Source organism: Leptinotarsa decemlineata, unplaced genomic scaffold (assembly GCF_025532065.1).
Source record: "Leptinotarsa decemlineata unplaced genomic scaffold, Ldec_3_MD MMD2_tig00000199_RagTag_RagTag, whole genome shotgun sequence".
NCBI classification, from domain to species: Eukaryota; Metazoa; Arthropoda; class Insecta; order Coleoptera; family Chrysomelidae; genus Leptinotarsa; species Leptinotarsa decemlineata.
Genome location: NW_027412544.1, coordinates 16,914,317 through 16,937,794, shown reverse-complemented (window position 1 = coordinate 16,937,794; position 23,478 = coordinate 16,914,317). Strand labels below are relative to the sequence as shown.

The 23,478-nt window shown below is 34.3% G+C and overlaps 1 protein-coding gene across 2 annotated transcripts in view; it reads right to left on the bottom strand.

The window, feature by feature from the left end:
* Hr39 (Nuclear hormone receptor FTZ-F1 beta) overlaps window positions 1–23,478 on the bottom strand; it is a 146,023-nt gene that overhangs the window by 80,830 nt on the left and 41,715 nt on the right. For both annotated transcript variants that reach the window (XM_074173081.1, XM_074173082.1), the window contains exon 3: window positions 6,375–6,630. In XM_074173081.1, coding sequence (XP_074029182.1) covers window positions 6,375–6,531 — 157 coding nt within the window. In that variant the 5' untranslated portion in view covers window positions 6,532–6,630. The remainder of the gene's footprint in view (window positions 1–6,374; window positions 6,631–23,478) is intronic.

The following is a 23,478-nucleotide window of genomic DNA, read 5'->3' as shown; positions in this document are numbered from 1 at the left end:
ATGTAATTGGTCCATACTTTTTTGAGGGACATATGAATGGTGCAATGTATCTCAATTTCTTACGAAATGATTTACCAGGTTTGTTAGATGATATTCCTCTTGACCTCCGCAATAGAATGTGGTTACAACATGATGGTGCACCTGCTCACTATTCGGCAGAAGTGAGAGATCATCTAAATGAAGTATTTCCCAATAAATGGATAGGACGGAATGGGCCTGTACGGTGGCCCGCTAGATCACCAGATTTGACGAAACTAGATTTTTTCTTATGGGGATACATAAAAAATATGGTTTACGTTGAGCCACCAACTTCTCCCGAAAATATGCGACTTAGAATAACGAATGCTTTTCGCAGCATTACACCAGCTGTCTTGCGCAGGGTAGAACAGTCTTTCAAACATAGACTTCAGCTCTGCATTCAAGGAAATGGAAGACATGTTGAACATATTTTATAAAAGTTTCATTATCAACCTTAATTAAACTCTCCCTTTTGTAGTTTTGTAATTTGCCAGTTGACAAATTTGAATATCTAGAACTCAAGCTCTGAATGAATATAATAACATGAAAAAAATAGTTATTTATAATTTTTCTTTCTTTTAACTTGTTTGGTTTGATATTGCACGATTTATGAGTGAAATTCTGCATCCAATGAAAAAATAATTTTCCATTTAGCAAAAAGTGATAGGTACATACATTTATTTCGTTAAAAAATATTTGTTTGGACACCTTCTAATGTACAAAATTGAAACAAGATATCTTTCGTATATTTTTATCAGTCGTCAAATGGATTTCGCTTTGAAAAAATGACCATTTTTCGAAAGGAATGCTCATTTAAGAAAAACTATTGAACTTAGCCATAGGGAATACTTAATGAAATTTGTAGAGGTTTCGTTGGCGCTTCTTATGGATCAATAATATACAGGGTGTTCTATTTAATCTAAGGAAGATTTTGCAAATTTTCATTTACAATATTTGGCAAGCGGTTTTTCATACCCTGTATATCACAGGTCGATTTCAGATATATCGTTTGAGAGAGTTATCAATGTAGAATATTCGACCAAAAAAAAATTTCAACTGGACTTGGCACCACTTTATAATTTCAAATATTCTGAGTGACGAATATTGGAAAAAAAAACCTGTCATGCTAGATATCTCGAAAACCGTCAATATTTTCGAAGTGCAGATATACATAAAGTTTATTTTATTTTCTATGAAGAAACCGAAAAAGCGATAAAAAATATAGGTTGCCATTTAAAAAGACACAGTTGGGATCCGCCCAGAAAAAATCGAACACCCTGTGTGACCGCCAATATTTTTATTTTGTCGAGCTCGAGCAATAAGGTAATATTATAGAAAATTAGATTCCTATTTGCTTCCTATATAGAGATATGGAACACCGCGCCACTGTTGCAGGACCCTGTATATATATATATATATATATATATATATATATATATATATATATATATATATATATATATATATATATATATATATATATATATATATATATATATATATATATATACACGGTCCTGCAACAGTGGCGCGGTGTTCCATATCTCTATATAGGAAGCAGATAGGAATCTAATTTTCTATAATATTACCTTATTGCTCGAGCTCGACAAAATAAAAATATTGGCGGTCACACAGGGTGTTCGATTTTTTCTGGGCGGATCCCAACTGTGTCTTTTTAAATGGCAACCTATATTTTTTATCGCTTTTTCGGTTTCTTCATAGAAAATAAAATAAACTTTATGTATATCTGCACTTCGAAAATATTGACGGTTTTCGAGATATCTAGCATGACAGGTTTTTTTTCCAATATTCGTCACTCAGAATATTTGAAATTATAAAGTGGTGCCAAGTCCAGTTGAAATTTTTTTTTGGTCGAATATTCTACATTGGTAACTCTCTCAAACGATATATCTGAAATCGACCTGTGATATACAGGGTATGAAAAACCGCTTGCCAAATATTGTAAATGAAAATTTGCAAAATCTTCCTTATATTAAATGGAACACCCTGTATATTATTGATCCATAAGAAGCGCCAACGAAACCTCTACAAATTTCATTAAGTATTCCCTATGGCTAAGTTCAATAGTTTTTCTTAAATGAGCATTTCTTTCGAAAAATGGTCATTTTTTCAAAGCGAAATCCATTTGACGACTGATAAAAATATACGAAAGATATCTTGTTTCAATTTTGTACATTAGAAGGTGTCCAAACAAATATTTTTTAACGAAATAAATGTATGTACCTATCACTTTTTGCTAAATGGAAAATTATTTTTTCATTGGATGCAGAATTTCACTCATAAATCGTGCAATATCAAACCAAACAAGTTAAAAGAAAGAAACATTATAAATAACTATTTTTTTCATGTTATTATATTCATTCAGAGCTTGAGTTCTAGATATTCAAATTTGTCAACTGGCAAATTACAAAACTACAAAAGGGAGAGTTTAATTAAGGTTGATAATGAAACTTTTATAAAATATGTTCAACATGTCTTCCATTTTCTTGAATGCAGAGCTGAAGTCTATGTTTGAAAGACTGTTCTACCCTGCGCAAGACAGCTGGTGTAATGCTGCGAAAAGCATTCGTTATTCTAAGTCGCATATTTTCGGGAGAAGTTGGTGGCTCAACGTAAACCATATTTTTTATGTATCCCCATAAGAAAAAATCTAGTTTCGTCAAATCTGGTGATCTAGCGGGCCACCGTACAGGCCCATTCCGTCCTATCCATTTATTGGAAAATACTTCATTTAGATGATCTCTCACTTCTGCCGAATAGTGAGCAGGTGCACCATCATGTTGTAACCACATTCTATTGCGGAGGTCAAGAGGAATATCATCTAACAAACCTGGTAAATCATTTCGTAAGAAATTGAGATACATTGCACCATTCATATGTCCCTCAAAAAAGTATGGACCAATTACATATTCTCCAATGATGCCTCCCCAGACATTTATCGACCACCTATGTTGATAATCCACCTGTCTCAATAAGTGAGGATTTTCTGTCGCATAATAATGGTAATTATGTCGATTTACAAATCCATTTTTATGGAATGTCGATTCATCCGACCATAAAATATTATTGAAAAAATATTCGTTTCGACGAATTTTGTTCATGGCCCAATTGCAAAATCTCACTCTTTTCTCGAAATCAGCATACAGTAGTTCTTGATGTAACTGAACGTGGTATGGATGCAAGCGATGTTTCTTCAATACTCGTTGCACTGATCTCTCACTTATATCCACTATTTCCCCAATTTGTCGTTGACTCCTACCAGGATCTTCTTCAACAGCAAGAAGAACTTGCAATTCATTATCTTCATTAGTAGCTGGCTTGATGCGCTCATGTTTGGAATAATTAATAGATCCAGTTTCAACGAATCGTCCCAAGACCTTTCGGAAAGATCTTTCATCTGGATGCCTTCTATCTGGATACCGTTGAGAATAAATTCTACGTGCCAATAAACAATTCCTGTCTGATTCACCTAATATGAAAATCATATCAATCAAATCACTTTTTGATAACAACATTCTGATGAAATTATACCGACAGTTCAACTTCACGATTGACTAAAAATTTCAATATTCATTTGCAGCCAAATATTTTGTTCTGTCATTTGCCAGACTACTTGATTTCCAATAAATATTTCATTCGCTGAAAGGTTGTTTTAGACCGAAAGAATATGGCACAAATTCCGAGATTTTTGAAATTATTGTAACTATTCAAGAACGTCCATTTTGTGGTGTAATTCGCAACTTGTTTATCTAGCAACAGGTAATTTTAGGAATGGGCGATATTTTAAGGAAAGGGTATTTTTTGTATATTCTTATCAGTCGTCAAATGGATTTCGCTTTGAAAAAATGACCATTTTTCGAAAGAAATGCTCATTTAAGAAAAACTATTGAACTTAGCCATAGGGAATACTTAATGAAATTTGTAGAGGTTTCGTTGGCGCTTCTTATGGATCAATAATATACAGGGTGTTCCATTTAATATAAGGAAGATTTTGCAAATTTTCATTTACAATATTTGGCAAGCGGTTTTTCATACCCTGTATATCACAGGTCGATTTCAGATATATCGTTTGAGAGAGTTACCAATGTAGAATATTCGACCAAAAAAAAATTTCAACTGGACTTGGCACCACTTTATAATTTCAAATATTCTGAGTGACGAATATTGGAAAAAAAACCTGTCATGCTAGATATCTCGAAAACCATCAATATTTTCGAAGTGCAGATATACATAAAGTTTATTTTATTTTCTATCAAGAAACCGAAAAAGCGATAAAAATGTAGGTTGCCATTTAAAAAGACACAGTTGGGATCCGCCCAGAAAAAATCGAACACCCTGTGTGACCGCCAATATTTTTATTTTGTCGAGCTCGAGCAATAAGGTAATATTATAGAAAATTACATTCCTATCTGCTTCCTATATAGAGATATGGAACACCGCGCCACTGTTGCAGGACCCTGTATATATACATTGGAAAAGTCTAGGGATATTTTTATAACATATTAAATATCATAAAAATAAATGCATGAGGTCGTTTAATTTCGATTAAATTGGTACACTCGACCACTCTTTAGATTTCTATGGGTTGAACAAAGCCTGCAAAAACGGTAACTAATCTTTTATCAAGTTTTTACAAACTGTAGGTTTTCGGCTAAAATGAATAATCTGAAAGTGTCGAGTTTGTACATTCTATGCAGTTCTTGCTCAGCAATTAAACTGGAAACATTGTGCTTTAACATGGAACGCCATCACTTACCATTGGCTGAGATGAATAGAGCTGTAGGGTTTCTTCAAGGTGGCATGCGACAAAATGATGTAGCTCTTCGTTTGGGGGTCTCCCAAAGTGTTATCAGTCGATTGTGGCGGCGTTTCCGTGAAACTGGCAGTCCAGCCGAACAACATCCAGGGCGAGGACGCGCTACAACTGCAGTTCAAGACCGATTTTTGGTGTTAACCGCAAGAAGACAACCGACAATCACAGCACCTGAGTTGGTTAACGTGTTGCAGCAGACGCACCAGGTAACCATTGGTCGTGATACTGTCAGAAATCGACTGCATCAAGCAGATCTCCACAACAGAAGGCCACTTAGATGTCCACCTTTGTCAAGAGGCAATCGCGGTAGAAGATTAGAGTGGTGTCAAGAACAGCAAAACTGGGATGCAAATGATTGGTCCACAGTTTTGTTTACAGACGAATCCAGATTTGGATTTCATCTAGATTCTCGTCGAATAAGACGAGAAATGATGAACGTTTGAGACACGTCCAGGAAGTCCACACATACAGAAGTGGTACAGTAATGCTATGGGGCGGAATCATGATCGGCGGCAGAACCGATCTCGTTTTTCCAAATCGCTCCCTCACAGCTCGACAGTACCTCGACACCATTCTTCTTGCTGGTGCTGTTGGTGAAAACTTCCACGTAATGCACGATAATGCTCGTCCACATGTCGCGCGTCTAGTGACTGACTGGCTCACCAACGAAGGAGTTGATGTATTGCCATGGCCAGCACAATCACCGGACCTGAATCCCATCGAGCATGTGTGGGACATGCTTCAACGGAGAATTACGCCGCATATGGGGAACATTCACACAACGTTTCAATTGAGAGAGCTTTTAATCGCTGAATGGGCAAATGTACCTCAACAACATATTGACAATCTCATTTTGTCGATGCACGCTAGATGTAGGGCCGTAATAAACCAGCGTGGAGGCCATACTTTGTACTGATTCCAATTTCTTTTGTATTATGATATTTTTTCGGGGTGCCAAAGAAGAGACATATTTTTTTTTAGTTTTGCTTATATGCGCACTCAGTATTTTTGACCATTCAATAAATTTTGTTGTAAGTTACATTCGTTTAATAATCACTCGTCAACTTTTTTTCCCTAAAGCGATCTAAAAAAAAATTATTGCCATTTTTAAAAATATCCCTAGACTTTTCCGATGTGTATATATATATATATATATATATATATATATATATATATATATATATATATATATATATATATATATGTATATATTTCTACAATATTTATAGTAGGGGCCCTGATATAGGCTTCTTATGCCTCTTCAGGAATAATTTCGATTTTTATATAAATATTACACCTGAAATTAGTGTGAGTAAAAACAGAAAATCGTCATTTTTACTTTTATTTTTTTAATATTTATTCATAATGTCAACAATACTGGTTAGACAATTTTCATTTTGAGCTTCTTGTTAATCCTAAAAAGACAAACGAAAGTGTTTGTTGCTCATTAGAGCGCCTAAAATTAACGAGTCAGAAGATGCCCATCTGAACTAAATCTAAAATATATCTCTGCTCAACTCACCATTGGAAGTTAAAGCTGCGGGGTGTGGTGCACTTCTTGTTCGTTGGGGTGGCTCGCTTGGCGGGTGATGATCCCCGTTGGTAAGAACGGGGGGTGGATAGGGCTCCATGTTGATTGGAGTTACGGATACGTTTGGCGACCTCATATCTGCGGCCATGATTTGACCAGAGATCAGCTCACCCCGATGGACGGAATGATGGTTGATGTTGGCATTCTATGAGGTGGTGGTGGGTTGGAAGGGATCGGTGAACGATCACTGTAATAAAATAAGCATAATGGTAATTTAAAAAATATGATATCAATTTACTGTTAGGAATCACACGTTAAAAGGTAGAACCCCGTTAGTCCTTAGCTCGCACAAGTTTCTCAACTTCTGAGAGTTGTCGTTCGTATGGGGGCGACAGCTGATTAACGGAAATACAGATTTTAAACAGATTTTTTTTACTATTTCGGTGAAGCTGCCGTAATATATTGTAGAAGCTCTGAAAAATGGAAGTGACATGCTTATGGAATCTGAGGTCGGTATTTAACCACAGTCCTAGGTTTTTACATTTGCTTACTATCGAAAGTGTATCATCACCAAGTCATACACCGATCAAACCTTCATTTTCATTCCTTTTGCGTTTCGTACCTATCAATAATAGTTAAAATTCACTAGTGTTCAGTTTCAGATTGTGAACAGCTGACACGTACGAGAGATTTTCAAGATCATGATTGGCTTTTTGAACAGCTTCTTACCAGTTACTTTTACTGAATTGATAGTATAACTGAGTGTCACCAGCATAGTGATGTATATATGATGCAGTTATTCATTATATCATAAAAATCTGAAATACACAATATTAAAAACAACAACGGTCCAAGAATCGATCTCCGAGGGACTCTAAAACTAACCGGTAAAACATCTGAATATCTACCATCCATACATATAGTTTGCTTACGATTTTTTAGGTAACAACTCAACGTATACCCTTCAAACTGTAATATAGGCGTCATTTGAATCAGTGCACTGTTATCAGCTATAATATCCCAAGGACATTGATAACTAACGAAATAATTTTATCACAGTTTTCGAAAGCACGTTATTTGGTAACATCCCGACGCCGAAGGCGGAGGGATGTTACCTAAAATAACGTGCTTGAGGAAGTTGTGATAAAATTATGAGTTATTTATCAATGTTCGAGGGATATTCGGTGAGAAAATTTTTTGCAATTCGAACAAAATTATTTATTGAACACACAGTTATTAAAAGAACAATTCGTATAATGATTTTCCGTTGATCTTGCTGTATTTGCCTCGGTTACTGCATAGGTGTTTCCACGCATACTATTGATTATTTGGTTATGATGTTCCTGATCAATATTCAAATAAGGTTTTATGGAATTTCCATTATTTCATTTTCGAAATAAATTGAATTACTGAAATGTCAAACAACTTTATTGTGTTGGTTGCTTAGCAATGTCATGACATAAGTGATAACTACCCGTGATAACCATGGGTAGTTATAAGTGTAATGATGGTTTCATTGGTTATTTCGACACACATGACTAGAAATAGACAAATTTGATAGGATAATTTTTTTGGCAAAAAAATTTTCAATGTAACACAATTAATTCCGTTAACATAAAAGTTAAGTGTTCGGGCTTCAATGAAGTCGAAAAAGGCCGTTTTCGCCTGATCCTGATTAGCGAAAGTTCTACCGGTGAGAAAGTTATCGAAGTGCCTAAAAATAATAATAATAATGTTTATTCCTTTTAGATCATATAATTATGATGTAGGAAACGTCAAATACAAGTATATTGAAACAACAATATGCAGATTAAAATATAACGAAGTTACATTAAGTCAAGAAAAATTATTACATATAATATACATTCAAATGCATATAAATAATACACACATTATGTACGGTCATTTTTATAGAAGTCTTCCACTGAACGAATAGTCCGATCAATTAAAAACTCTTTGAGGTTCATTTTGAACTTTTTGATATCGGTGAAATTTTTTAGAGTAGTAGGTAGACAAGTGAAAAGTCTTGCTCCGGCCAAAATGGGAGCCTTTTCATATTAAGACCTATGTTGTTTAATTTGAATTAAATTTCCTTATCTTGTGGGATATCGATGCCACTGAGAATTTGACTAACCAGGATAAATTTCGGAAATTATCTCGAAGATCTTTCCATTCAGCTAATCTGTAATGCCAAACTTTGCGCGGCTTAGTACCAATGAAGTCGTTGCTGGGACTTCGAGATATACCGTTCGCCCTCGCATTCAACGTACGTAACATACCACTAATCATGTCTGTCACAGTAGTAGACGAAACGTTTGTAAACGTTTTGCAAAAAAAAATGTTTTGGCTGCTTCTGATGTAACTTGGTTTGCGAACACGCTTCGAAGGACAGTGCTTTAGTTCTTGTGTGGGAAAAGTCATTTGATAGGTACCTAGATCGGGAACCTCTTTTGTAAAATGAATCTATTAAAAACATTTTTCCTACAACAGAACAAAATCACGGTCTCTCGACGCGCGTTTCGCAACATCAGAAGATATAAGATTTTGGTTATCGAAACGCCCGTCGAGATACAGTGCCTTAGTTTTTCGTGTGAAAAGGCATTTTCATCAGTTTACTCATTGTGGTAAATAATTGTCCTTTCAGTGTTCTGAGAACGCAAATAAATTTACCGAAACGTCAGATAAGAAAACATGTTCATTTTTTAGAAATTGATCCCTATCTCAAATAGGACAAACTCCTATTTTGACATCATTGTAAACTGACTGATTATCGTAACAGGGACTTCGAAAATACACTTCTGCTTTCTGCTTCTATTTTGTTGTTTGTTGGGGGTTAAAATGGACATTAATACGTCTTGACACAATCATGTCGCTGGAATTGCAAAGGCTACTTTTCAAAAGCTTCGAACGCTGTTCCGAACCAGAAAACTGTATACACCTCATCAACTTTTGATGCTTTATAAAGCTGGAATTAAATTATTATGTTGTGGTGTGTTGTGATGCTCTCTGACGTGACGGTGAGTGTGCAGGCTATTCTGTCGTGTCCGGGCACGCTCTGACGTTATTTCGAGTCAATACAGTGCTGGCCTTTGGAGGAAACGCATACGAGTATCTACAAGGTTTTTCTTCGATGAAAAAAGATTTCATCAATATTTCAGGATGTCAAAAAATCAATTTGAGATATTACATTCTATGGTAAAAAATGATATTGGAAAAATGCAAACCCGTATTTTCTAACAAGTTCAATAAGTTCGTCCGACATCTTGTGCACAAATAACGACTATTATCTACCTGAGTCTAGCTAGTTAACGGGTCAGAATAGAAACATACTAGTATGGAGTGTTCTGACGCGTCATAACTCCACCATCGTTCTGACACCGATCGGGAATCGACCGATCACCGTCACGACAGATCGCGTCCCGACACACTGCACTTTAGTAATGTAATTCTAAACATAATAAATGTATGGATACGACATGCTTGTGGCGCGTCACGACACAATAATATAATTCCGGCTTTAGATCAGATCATCGTTGGAGTATTGTTCTCATGTATGGAGCTCCGCACCTAAGCGTACCCCGAAGCTGCTAGATTCTATCTAGAGAAGAGCCATCCGCCTGATTGGAGACGCGAACATCACTCGCAACCTTGATAGTCTGGAACATCGAAGAAAGGTTGGAGATTTGTCTCTATTTTAAAGATACTTTCACAGGAAGTGTTCAAGTGACTTGCCACATTCGATTCCACCAAGAGCGATACATATTGGAAATATGCGACGGACTGTGGCTGCTCATCGTTTTGAGGTTCAACTCAGTACACCTCGAACTTCACTGCTTAAAAACTTTTTTTATTTGGAGAACTGCGTTTATGTGGAATAAACTTTCTGAGAATATTTTTCCAAATGGATATAATCTCCAGTGATTCAAATCCAATCGCTACATTCGCACAGACACCGCCCTTACAGCGTTCTAAGGATTTTCCTGTAGTGCTTGTGTTTTGTCCTTGAAAAAAAGTAGTTTTGAATATTTTCATATTGGGGAAAGTTTTAACAACTTATTGCTTCACAAAACCTACCGAAAATAACAATATCAGGGAGGTCCTTTTTGCATTGCGGAGGTCTCGTTCGTTGCTATCCGTAACTACAAGACCTAAAAAACATTTCAGCGAATTCTTCCAGTGTTGTTAAACAAAACCCACATATATCGTGATATTGAGAACCTGCAGTTGTGCGTTAGTTATAATTCATAAAGAATTATGAGCTCAACCCACAACCTAGACGTCGAACGTGTCTCACCTTGAATTGAACGACCACTATACCATAAAAATGTGCGTTCGTTTCTGCTTCCTAAACGACATAACTTACGAGTATACATGATTGGAAATTTCAACTTTGAACTGCATTTTGAAGGGAATCCTGGTTTAGGAGTTAAAAACGAGAGTTTTCACCCGCAAGGTCTACTTTGACTTTCAGAAGAAAAAATAAAACTAACATTGGATGCAAAAGACCCACCCATATCTAAGAATTTATATTGTTTTTCAATTCTTTAGATGTTTTCTATTATATAGCGGGTGGGTGAAATTCAAGGATATACAATTCAAGTATTATACTATGAAATTATAGAGCTCGGCGAAAAAATTAATTTTATTGGAAAAGAGCTTGTTGGCTTTCTACTTCTCCATCGTTAAATAGAAAATGTGGGAATCTTCCCAAAAATGTGGGAAACTTCCAAAAAATGTTGAAAACAATATTTACAAAAAATATAAAGATGTTGTGCAAATACAAAAGTTTCATTACAACTGCTCTGGCATGGACATTGAATTACACGAATATCACTTTTCCATTCAGTTTATATTACAAACATTCGTTATGGAATTGGATCATATAATATTCATAGAGTATCTACACAATGATATATAGTGCTTCTCTTTAATGTCCCCGCCTTTTATTTTTTTAACGGGTCAACTCAAAAAATTGAAATTTGTGATAATGAAATTAATGCATGAATACTTTATTTTGAAGTGAAATTGACAGATGAAACTTTCAAGATGGCAACTGGCCGCCATCTGGGAAAAAAAATAAATAGAAAGGGGGTCTTGTGACACATTTTTTTGAAGCTCCTAACAAATGCTTCACAACCCTAGAATATGATGTCAATATCTTCAACTACTACAAAATGGCGGAACTTTAAATAATTGCCTGAATACATTGACATTTAACTACAAAATATGAAGTAATAAGCTTGGGGTCAGTTCAGAAGATGCTCAGTATGGTCGCCTTGAACTTCTTGACATATGAACAGCCTATCCGATATTTCATGCCGAACATTTTCGAACACAGTAACGTCAATATCTCTACAAATATTTATTATTCTCTTATATCCAATATTGAAGCAGGTTCAGTTTCGTACACCTTTTGCATCAAATAGCCCCATAAAAATAGTCCAAAGGTGTCAAATCTGGCGAGCGGGCTGGCCATTCTGTAGAACATTGACGGTCAATCCAACAACCGGGAAAAGTAGTATCCAAATAGTTTCTTACTTGTCTGGAGTAATGTGGTGGTGCTCCATCTTGTTGGAATACAATATCCATATCGAATTCATTAGGATTCGCTTCGAAGATTTCAGTGATGACAGTATTTTCCAGCATATTCAAATACAATTTCCCTGTTAAATTTTGATCAATAAATAGAGGTCCTACAATATGGTTTCCCAATATTCCTACCCAAACGTTAATTTTTTCTGGATATCAGGTATGTGTTTCCCGGAAAACGTGAGGGTTGGTGTCACTCCAATAGCGGCAATTTTGTCTGTGAACATTGCCGTTTGAAAAAAATGTACATTCGTCACTAAAACAAATATTGTGGAAATAGGTAGGATGCCTTGCAATGACACCTCACAAACATTCGAGACAGAATAAGTAGACTGTCCAAGATTTACTACCATCTCACCAATTATTTGCACTTGTTGTTCTTGTGGAATGGACGGATGACCTGGGGGCTTTTTGTTATGTATACTACCGGTAGTTGTGAATTTGGATACAAGTTCCCTAAAATACTTTTTACAGATAGGACGATTCACAGAAAACGTTCGTTGAAAATCTTTTCGGTCACGTCGCACCGTAAATAAAAATCGCTTCAATTTTTTCTTTCGATGGACGAGAATTGACCATTTTAGAGATTGTTGACGTGGTAACTTTCTACTAGTAAACCCGAAAACTAAATGACAATATTCTAACTGAATAATAATGTTCACTGTCGTACTGATATTTTTTGTCGTTTTTATAAACAAAAAAAAACTTAACAAACCTTATCGGATTGTTGGAATTGCCGTATGGCAGATAGAAAGAAATATTTCTGAAAATATTGATATCAATGTGTTTGTCATCAGGAAATTATCAAATGTACCGCCATTTTGTAGTAGGTGAAGATATTGAATTCATATTCTAGGGTTGTGAAGTATTGGTCAGGAGCTTCAGAATGATGTGTCACAAGACCCCCCTTTCCGTTTAATTTTTTTTTCCCAGATGGCGCCCAGTCGCCATCTTGAAAGTTTCATCTGTCTATTTCACTTCAAAATAAAGTATTCATGCATTAATTTCATTATATCAAATTTCAATTTTTTGAGTTGACCCATTCAAAAAATAAAAGGGAGGACATTGAAGAAATGCTCTGTATGAAAGAGTATTGATATAAAATGTCACTTACATGGAACACTATCATTCACAATGATGTATTTCGAAGTAATTTGTCTTATCACCTCTTCAGCATCGTTTTAGATGATATTACAAAAAGAACCTCCCATCTCTTTCATAACATTACAACTTTATGTCAGCGAAAGAGACAAATCTGCTCTTGTCATGATGACAGTACGTATATACATTCATATCTTTTTACTTTGATCGAAAAGATTTCCAGAAGCTCTTTTCACTACATCATTGCACCCTCAACAGGTTGTAAAAATATGCTGTCTTTCGTATTTCTTGGGCCACCACAAATTTTGGAATTTTAATTGCGAACCTAAAATTTTCATCCCATTTTTTGAATTATCTAAAGGAACAATTTGTTCAGGCCAGTCTCAACTCCCTACACTGTAGGTTAATGGACTGACATCTATCAGAAAACAACTACTCCCCTGGCTAGTACCACGAAGGGCGTTGGATTATATTCGACAGGTGTCAGTGCAGGATTATCCACTGAAGTTCTGTATCTGTATGTGATTATTCACTGAAGTTATTTCTGCATTTGCTGTTAGCGATACAATTGCCCTACAGTGTCGGGAGTTGAGACTGGCCTGAACAAATTGTTCCTTTAGATGATTTGATTTATAGCCAGTCTTCAAGTATGCCCACTGACTATATATGAAGTTTTTTTTCCTTATACGAGGAATTGGGCAAATTTCGGATATGCGGTTGGTTACCTCGTTCACAGACTGGTGGGGCGACGACAAATCTGTTGATGATATACACTACCTTGCACTGACGAGTAGCTAAACAGTCCGAAACCGGTCTGCAAGTGTGTTCCAATAATTTAAAATTTATTGCGGCAGTTGTACCGCCAACAGCATATGCAGGAATGACTTCAGTGAAGAATCCTGTACTGAAACCTGTCGGATATAATCCAACGCCCTTCGTGGTACTAGCCAGGGGAGTAGTTTTTTTCTGATAGGTGTCAGTCCATTAACATACAGTGTAGAGAGTTGAGACTGGCCTGAACAAATTGTTCCTTTAGATGATTTGATCAGTGATAGTCAGTGACTGGCTATATGTGAACCATTTTTTTGAGTCATGTGTGATGGTGATTTCAATTGTTTTTATAATATTGAGTCATCATCAATAAATACTGGATACCTATTTTGTGTACTTTTACTAATTAATGTGTTGCATGGCCCAAATAATTTAATTTTTTTAAATTTTTGGTTCTGGTTTACCAATCGAGAGAAAAATACATTTATTCACAAAAAATTTTAATCAACATGACCAACTATCACTATTTGTATTGAAAATAATTAACAGCAGGTAAGATTCGGTATAGGTAATTTGTAGAACTATTTTGTAAAAATTTTCCCATTAACATAGCATGAGTGACCATATATGTCAATAAAAAAACAATCGAACCTGTAGTGAAGAAAATTCCACATGATAATGACTCACTTAGAATAATTTCGTGAGGCAAGGTGATCGAGTTGGTGGTTTTTTGTAACTATTGTGTGTTTATGAATCATTACCGCCTAGATGGGCGGTGGTCAGCCTCCCAACCGTTTGAGAAGTAAAGAGTGTGTAGATACAATAAGGAATAAATGAAAATAACTCGGAAAATTTGAAGCGCTAATTTTGTGATTATTGGATATAACAAGTTTGTTCAAATTGCAAATTATCAGTAGTATTTTTATGCTTATTAAGGCCCTAGAAGCAAAAAACTATTGGGATGGAAATTATTTTTTTACTATTGGAGTTAAATGCCACTTTTTCTAGTTTGAATTCCTATATACAGCGTGACTCACGGTCGATGGTAGGTTAGACGTTTCTGGAAAACGCAAAACATGATTTTTTCTGAAAATTTCACCTCTCACATTTCCTTACTACCTTTTCTATTAATCTAAAATATTTTCAGCATTGCGGCGTTGCCACTTCTATCAAAAAGTCCTAGCATTTATATTTTTTTTAATGGAACACCCCGTATATTAATACATTTTTGGAATCGCTGTAGTATTTTAATACTTTTTTGTTAATAATGTGCTATACCTATCTCTATCTGTTTTCGAGATAAAAAATAAATTGTGCTAAATATGGTACAAAACATGGCCTCAACTGAAATTAAGTACATCAGTACTCTCAATTCATAAAAAGTTGATATTTTGGACAAACTCGAAATATTCAAATAACACCAAGAAATCGACTCCATATCGTACAGGGCATGCTAAAATTACTATTATTTCCATTGTGCATAAAAGTAGTCGAAAGTTCATTTTTTCAAATGAAACCCCCTGTATATTACTCGATAAATTGAAAGATGGTGAAAAATGCTTCAAGATGATATACATGTCCCTATACCTAAATCGTCAAGGTTTCTTAATGAAGCCGTTTTTGTGGAAAAATAGTTATTCACGTTTTACCTACAAGTGTTGAAAATGGCATTTTATTTTGTGAGTGGGGATTATTGCAAAACGAGCGTCAGCAAGTCGAGCAAACTCACGAACAAAATAAAATCACTTTTAACAAATGTATCATTCAAATTTTTTTGTATAACGTTACTGCTGATAATAAAAAAATTATAGGGTCCATGGGATTTGAACACACGATCTTTGGATTACAAGGCATATGTTACAACTTCATACGCCAACTCACGTTATTTTAAGGAGGATTATTGGTTAGTCATGAAGGACTTTCTACAGTTGGACTGAATACTACTTCGTCATCGTCAGTAACTTCACAGGGATTTAATATTACCAATAGCACGAACTGCATGTGTGAACTTTTCTAAATGATTTTTTGGTATAGGTGTTCTGATTGAAGTGTTTCTATCAAAGAGATTTTCAATAACAGTTGTATAAAAAATAATTTTTAAAGAATTTGATTTCTAGGTAGCCGTGGAAATATCAAGCTTATGTCAGTTTGGTGACTTTTATAAATAATTGATAAAAGGTTATTGACGGTGTTTCAAAAAATCGCCAAAAATGAATGCAAATATTGATTATTCAAACGAAGTTCTAATGAAATTATTTATTATACACGGACAGTGTGATCAAATCATTGCCAGAACTTGTAGAAAATTCAACCAAATGTATCCTGAATTAACACCAATGAACGAGAGGAAGTTTGTAAGATCACAAAATAATTTCCTTAACTATGGCTCCATGTTAAAAGCGCCTTCAACATTACCAAAACCTGTCACTTCAAATGAGAACAATACTATTAACGTTTTCGCATATTTTTATGCATATCCAGAAGCTTCCATTCGCAGTGCAGAAAAAGATTTAGGTGTATCACATGCTTCAGTACAACGAATTTTGAAAAATCACGGAATGCATCCGTATGAATTTACCAAAGTTCAAGCTCTAAAAGCAGAAGACTTCGAACGTAGAATGCATTTTTGTGAATCCCTTTTGATTCATACACAGGAAGATCGGGAATTTTTGTCAAAAATAATTTGGAGCGACGAATCAAAATTTACGAGGGATGGTATTTTCAATAGAAAGAATAAACATTTTTGGGCTGATCATGATCCTCATGTTACAAAAGAAATGGGTTTTCAAGAAAAATTTGACCTGAATGTTTTCTGTATTCTGAAGACCAATAAAATTAGCTTTTTTATTTATGAAGACATTAAGGACGACTGTAACCGATTTTCTTGAAAATTTGCCTTTGGAGGAATATAGGAATTCGTGGTTTCAACTGACGCCAGCTCATTCCACCCAGGAAGTTTCCAGTAAACTTGACGAACTCTTCGACGATCGTTGGTTTAGGCGTTTAGGGCCATGGGATTGGCCACCGAGATCACCCGATCTCACGCCACTTGACTTTTTTTATGGGGTGTTTTAAAAAAAGGGTATACAGTACTCCAGTGCCTACCAAAGAAGAATTGCGACGGCGAATAGTGCGGAGTATTAAAGATCTGGATCCCCAGGAAATTGAAAAAGCAACCACGAGTCGCGTACAAAAAACATTTTAAAGTGTTTAGAATGTAATGGACAAAATTTTCAGCATTTATTGTGAAAATGTGATATTTTGTTTACAATTTTGTTATTTTGAATCATCCTATTCTGTTATTGTCTGTACTTTCACATGTTTTAGCCCACAAAATCTTACTTTTTACCTAGAAATGACTGATTTTTGGTACAGGTGTTCCCTGGAAACTTTGAGCCATAGTCAAGGAAATTATTTTGTAACCTTACAAACTTCCTCTCGTTCATTGGTGTTAATTCAGGATACATTTGGTTGAATTTTTTACACGTTCTGACAATGATTTGATCACTTTGTATGTGTATAATAAATAATTTCATAAGAACTTCGTTTGAATAATCGATATTTGCATTCATTTTGGAAGATGATTCGAAACACCGTCGATAACTCTTTGTGAATTACTTATAAAAGTAACCGAACTGCTATAAGCTTGATAATTCCACTGCTCCTAAATCCAAATTCTAAAAAAAAAAAATAATGTTTCTTGAAGAAGCGACTTTATTGAGAAAACTTGACGATTTAGGTATAGGGACATGATATATCGTCTTGAAGCATTTTTCACCATCTTTCAATTTACCGAGTAATATACAGGGGGTTTCATTTGAAAAAATTAACTTTTGACTACTTTTATGCACAATGGAAATAATAGTAATTTTAGCACGCCCTGTACGATATGGAGTCGATTTCTTGGTGTTATTTGAATATTTCGAGTTTGTCCAAACTATCATCAAAATATCAACTTATATGAATTGAGAGTACTGATGTACTTAATTTCAATTGAGGCTATGTTTTGGACCATATTTAGCACAATTCATTCTTTAACTCGAAAACAGATAGAGATAGGTATAGGACATTATTAACAAAAAAGTATTAAAATACTAGAGCGATTCCAAAAATGTATTAATATACGGGGTGTTCCATTTAAAAAAATAAAGTTGCTAGGACTTTTTGATGGAAGTGGCAACGCCGCAATGCTGAAAATATTTCAGATCGACAGAACAGGTAAGGAAATGTGAGAGGTGAAATTTTCAGAAAAACCATGCTTTGCGTTTTCCAGAAACGTCTAACCTACCATCGACCGTGAGTCACGCTGTATATTTACTTGATACTCATAATATGAAAGCATATGACAATAAGTTGAAAATAAAATATTTATGAAAGTTTTGAATTAAAACAACGTGTTTACAATAAAACTATAATTAATTGTAATATCGCTGGATACCTAAATGTATCACGAAAGGTAATCATCAATTTTTATCGACTTTTTTGGGTATTTTCACCTACGACAAACTAAAAATTTTGCCCTTTCCACACTTGTATAAAGTTCTCCAGATTGTGGAAGATGAAAATACCCAAAAAAGAGTCGATAAAAAACTGATTTTTCTTCCACAAAAAATGACTTTCGTTCAACAATCATCAAATTCTCTTCTGGAGAAATAAAATTATGCCGTGTCGTTATGCTACTCATATTGAAATCGATCACTTTATTGAACAGTATCAAAACTTACAAAAAAGTTGAAATATTAATTTTCACAAACCTAAGTTGAAACACCTTCAAGGTGCGATTCATTTTCCTCGTGTCCATAGAAGAGAATATACGCCTCTCTATTAGGAAATTGAGAAATTGGCGATAGGCGTCAATCGTTGTATTCGTGCACTCGTCTGTGTGTGGAAGTCTAAAATAAGCGGTCCCGTTGTGATAAGACAAATGTATCGGCACAGTATAATGCTAAAAGAACACCGGTGGAAAGACAGCAAACTAAATTACCAGGAAAATCTCCGGAAACGTCCGACAGCGCTGACCAGTAGCGTACAAGTACAAGTATAATGTAAAATCCAATTCACTACAACAAAATTTTTCAATAAATTCTCGGACAATACAAGGGTTTTTGATTTTTTAGTCAAAAACGATGCATCGTAGGAAAAAACTTGGGAGGATATTTGTATACCGAATTGAATAAGGGATTCAAATTTTATTTGAGAAAAATCCATAGGCGTATCATTTTTTCATATTTTTCTTGAAACTTCAACACCACGTATTTTCTTTCGTAACGTAACATTTTTGGGCAATAGTTTACATAGCAATCTATCATTATTTTTTCACGTAGATGCAAACTCTGTAAACATCTTTGAATAACAATGTGGTATGTATTTTTTTATTGTATGTTGGTGAGTATATTAAATTTAGAGGAGTACCCTTATTGTATTTTTTTGGAATACATGCTTCATACATTTTCAAAGATTTCAAATTATTCATAGCTGTAGTTTTTAAGGTCATTTAATTGTCATTAAATGACCTTAAAAATGTCTATTGATATAAAATCAAGTAGGATTTTGCAATAGTTTACATAGTTTATTTTTTAACGATCTTTCTGATATTCTCACCTTCCACAATATCCAATATTCCATCGGTCTGAGACGCCTTTGTTTGTCAAATTATTTTTGTATACTTTTGTAGATACTAGTTGTTGCACGCGGCTGCACCCGCGTAGAATTTGATTTGTCACATTAAGCTTCGTTACAGACTATTCTAAACAAACAGTTTTTTTTATCAATGAAAAATTTCAGGTTTCCAACTGCAAAACTGACGAAATTCAATACAATCTTTAAACCAATAAATTGATGGATGTAACCGTTACTACGTGGTAGGAAATCATAATAATGAAGAAAAGGAAATTGAAACTTTCTATGTTTTTTACCACTTTTATTTGTAACTAACGTTGCTGCAGTTTTGTTTTATAAGGACATTTTCAAACTTATACAGTTTATTGTATAATCTTTGAAACCCTATTTTTCCTCCTTGGGGTGGATATTTCTGATTCTCTTTCTTTATGCTTATTTACGCTATACACAGAACCTACCCGCATATTTCAAGATTCTGGGTTCAGTAGCTTCAGCTGTACGTTAATATATGAGCGAGCAACAGCTAGTGATTTATATTTTTAATTTAAAAATATAGTAACTAAAAAAATATGCCAACTGCACTAAGTAATGAATAGCTTCGACAATCGAATTATGTTACCTGTAAATAAATTCACAAAACTAACACAACCGTCAACGACGTCTGCCCTCACGCGTCTGTCCGCGTTCTCGGCGATGGCGCTTCATTGCTTAGACCGCCCCTCTATTCCGGCTCATCGTCCCCCATCGTCTTACAGTAGACGCGACACGTAATGGCTTACTGCGTTGCGTCAAGCTTTTCTTATCGTGATAACTTTTGAATGATTCGTCCAAATTACTTAGTGTGAAAGACAAAATTTATCTATATTAAATACTATAATATCTATATCAATTTTTGAAAGAAAGGTATAGGAGCGCACGCCAAAATAAATCTTAGGGAGCAAGAATTTTTCCGACTTACTTGATACTTATCGTTATATTATGAGCACAATTACACGAAACCTTTGTTAATTGTAGCCTATATGTTATTGTGATGTATAAGCTGTATTTATGTAAAGGTTCATCTAAATCCGTTCAGTCGTCTAGGCGTGAAAGAGCCACAAACATACATACATACTATACATTTATCCATCCTCATATTAGTATATAATATATATAGAAAACATAGCAATGAAGGATTGTTATTCAACTCCCCTAAATAGGCAACACCTAGCACAACCTTTGATCAAAATCAGCGTTTTCAAAAATTAGCTTTCTTATTGAGCTGCATGCAGCTGCAATGAGATATGTATAATTATATCGTATTCATCAATATAAATCACACCCTGTAATGAATTTCGTTAACAATTCTATTGAGGGCTACGAAATAAATTGTAACCCTCATAATTCCAAATGGACATGAGTCTGATTCAGACCAATTATATAGTAAACCACAAATTTTGGTCATAAGCTCATTTTTCGAATAGTCGCAATATGTGAATACATTGTAAGTCATTTCCAATCTTTCTTCTTGCGCTTTGGCTTCTTCGTCATGGTAAATATATAAGTCTGACCCGTAGATTGCCTGAATGATTATTCGATGTGCTGGACATTTAGTAATTTGCTGATCACGGATATCCCGTAGTCGAAGTTGGTATTGTCAATATCACAACAGTTTTCATCTTCACCGATGTCATTAGTGTATTCAATGAGTGCATTGCATTGCATTAGTGTAATTTTGACCTTTGTACCCCATGCAGGATCCCTGCTTTTTTACAGCTGCAAGTTTTACTATAGTTAAATAAAAAATTGCATCGGTTGCAGATTGAATCAATAAACGACCTTTCTTTGAAGGTATATTATCATATTTGCGTTAGTTATCATGCTAGAAGTAAAAAAATAGCAAAAAACGTCAAGAATGCCTGTTATTTTAATAAACGAATGCAATTAACAAGCTCATTTGAAAGATCTACCAATTCTTTATAAAAATTGTATTTTCTGTTACTTTTCATATCTTTATTAGTTCAAAATTTATATTAATTTTTTTCATTTACAAATCGAGTGTCTCATGCAACTTTTGTAGCACATATTTTTTAAAAGTACAATAAAAATAAAAAAACCTCGAAAGTTTGAAATGTATGATCATTTTTATAATTTTTAGCAGTTTAAGAAAAACTATATCGGGTTGGAAATTTGTTTATAACAAATTGTTTAGTTATAAATAATAAAATCATTAATGACAAATATTTTTTATCAAAAACTACAACTCAAATCGTGAGGTGAGTGAGTGAGTTTTTTAAATTACTATGGATCTTCATCAAGTACCTAACGGCCGAATCAATCAGAAAAAAAAATTTTTTTGGTAATTTGTTGAGGATAGTCAATTATGATTTTCGAATTGACAACACTGCATAACTAATTATTAAACCTTTCTTAATATTAGAAATGATTATAAAAATTGTTGTTAATAATTTTTTTTCTAAAAATCATTATCTTATAGAGATAACAAAATTATGATTTTTTTTAAATACTCACATAGTTATAAATTGTTTATAAACAAATAGCGCTGAAAATTTTTTGTTCAACTCACAAAATGTCTTTATTTAATACGTCGATTATTCAGTTTTTGTTACTATAAAAATTATAGTAAACAAAATATTTACAATTTTTAAACTTTCATAACGTGATCCTATTAAGCATACTGATCAAAAGAGCTCCATGAAGTGAATAATTTTTTGGAAAATTATTTATACATTTTTGTGGTCTTCAATGAAGACGTAAGTCAAGTAAAATATTGTTAACTGATAATTACCTAGCTTTTTCAATAATTCACTTTTAGATTTTTTTCCAACAAGTATCAATCTTTTACAGTATTCAGAACACATCCTAGTTTTTATAAATTTTTAAATTATTATTTAATAGTTTTAAAAAAATATTTTTTGTGATGTACTCGCGTCCGCATCCCCAAATTCCCACGCGGAGGCCTATTTTCGGCGTTAAATTAAAATTATAAATAGTAGAGATAGACTTTCGAAAAGTGGAATTTTTTTTGGAACTTTACTCCTCTTTAAGGATCTATTTTTCAATTCCTTAATTCTTTATAGTTTTTGAAATATTTGCGAAAACCTAAATACCTTTCTTTTCACATCTTAATTTGTTTATAACGGATATAACGGATTCAGCACATTTTTCCAGATATCGTTTCGGATCGAATAGGCCATTGCAGTTTTTGAAATATCTATATTTTTCCCCATTTTCCAACTGGTGACTTAGACTATTAAAGATAGGTGAGATTTTTAGCAGCAATTGATGGTGCATTTAGTGCATATTCAATTACTATTTCACCAAAGATTTCAATAAAAAAATACAATTTAGTCCACATTTTTTACACTTCTGATGTCTACACTCAGGCTATTTCATGAAAAAAACTCGCAAATCTATACTTATAAATGCGAAAGTCTCTCACTTAACACTCTTAGGAAGCTAAAATTTGGTATATACTTAGTCTAAGGATATATATGTGCTTCCTTGGTCATAGAGGCGCACTAGGAAAGGATTTTCAAATATTCCAAGTGCTCCCCATGAGGGCAAAAGGGGTGCGTTTCATCACTGTTTCTACATGCCCTTATATTTCCGGTGGGTGAGTTTATATTTAGTCAGCATTGCACCCGTGCGGAGCCGGGGCGTATCGTCAGTAATATATATCACAGCAGTTAGACTTTCTGTGCTTGCTTTGAGAAATTATTGTCCATGAGCGCAGTGATGATCGATACAGTACGAATACTCCAAAGAAACACCTCCGCAAATACATTCGTGATAACCATAAGCAATTAACTACAAATTGAACTCCCAATTTCAGCAGGGCACCGCTGTTTGTTGAAATTGGCAAATTTCATTTTTCAACCAATGATTATCTGCAATTAGGTGTCTCGCTGTAGCACAAGAAGAAAGTAGTGTGGATGCCAGATTTCACAAATAATCTATATAATATAATATTAGGCCACTCTAATAATCTAAATTATTCAAAGATGTTGTTAAC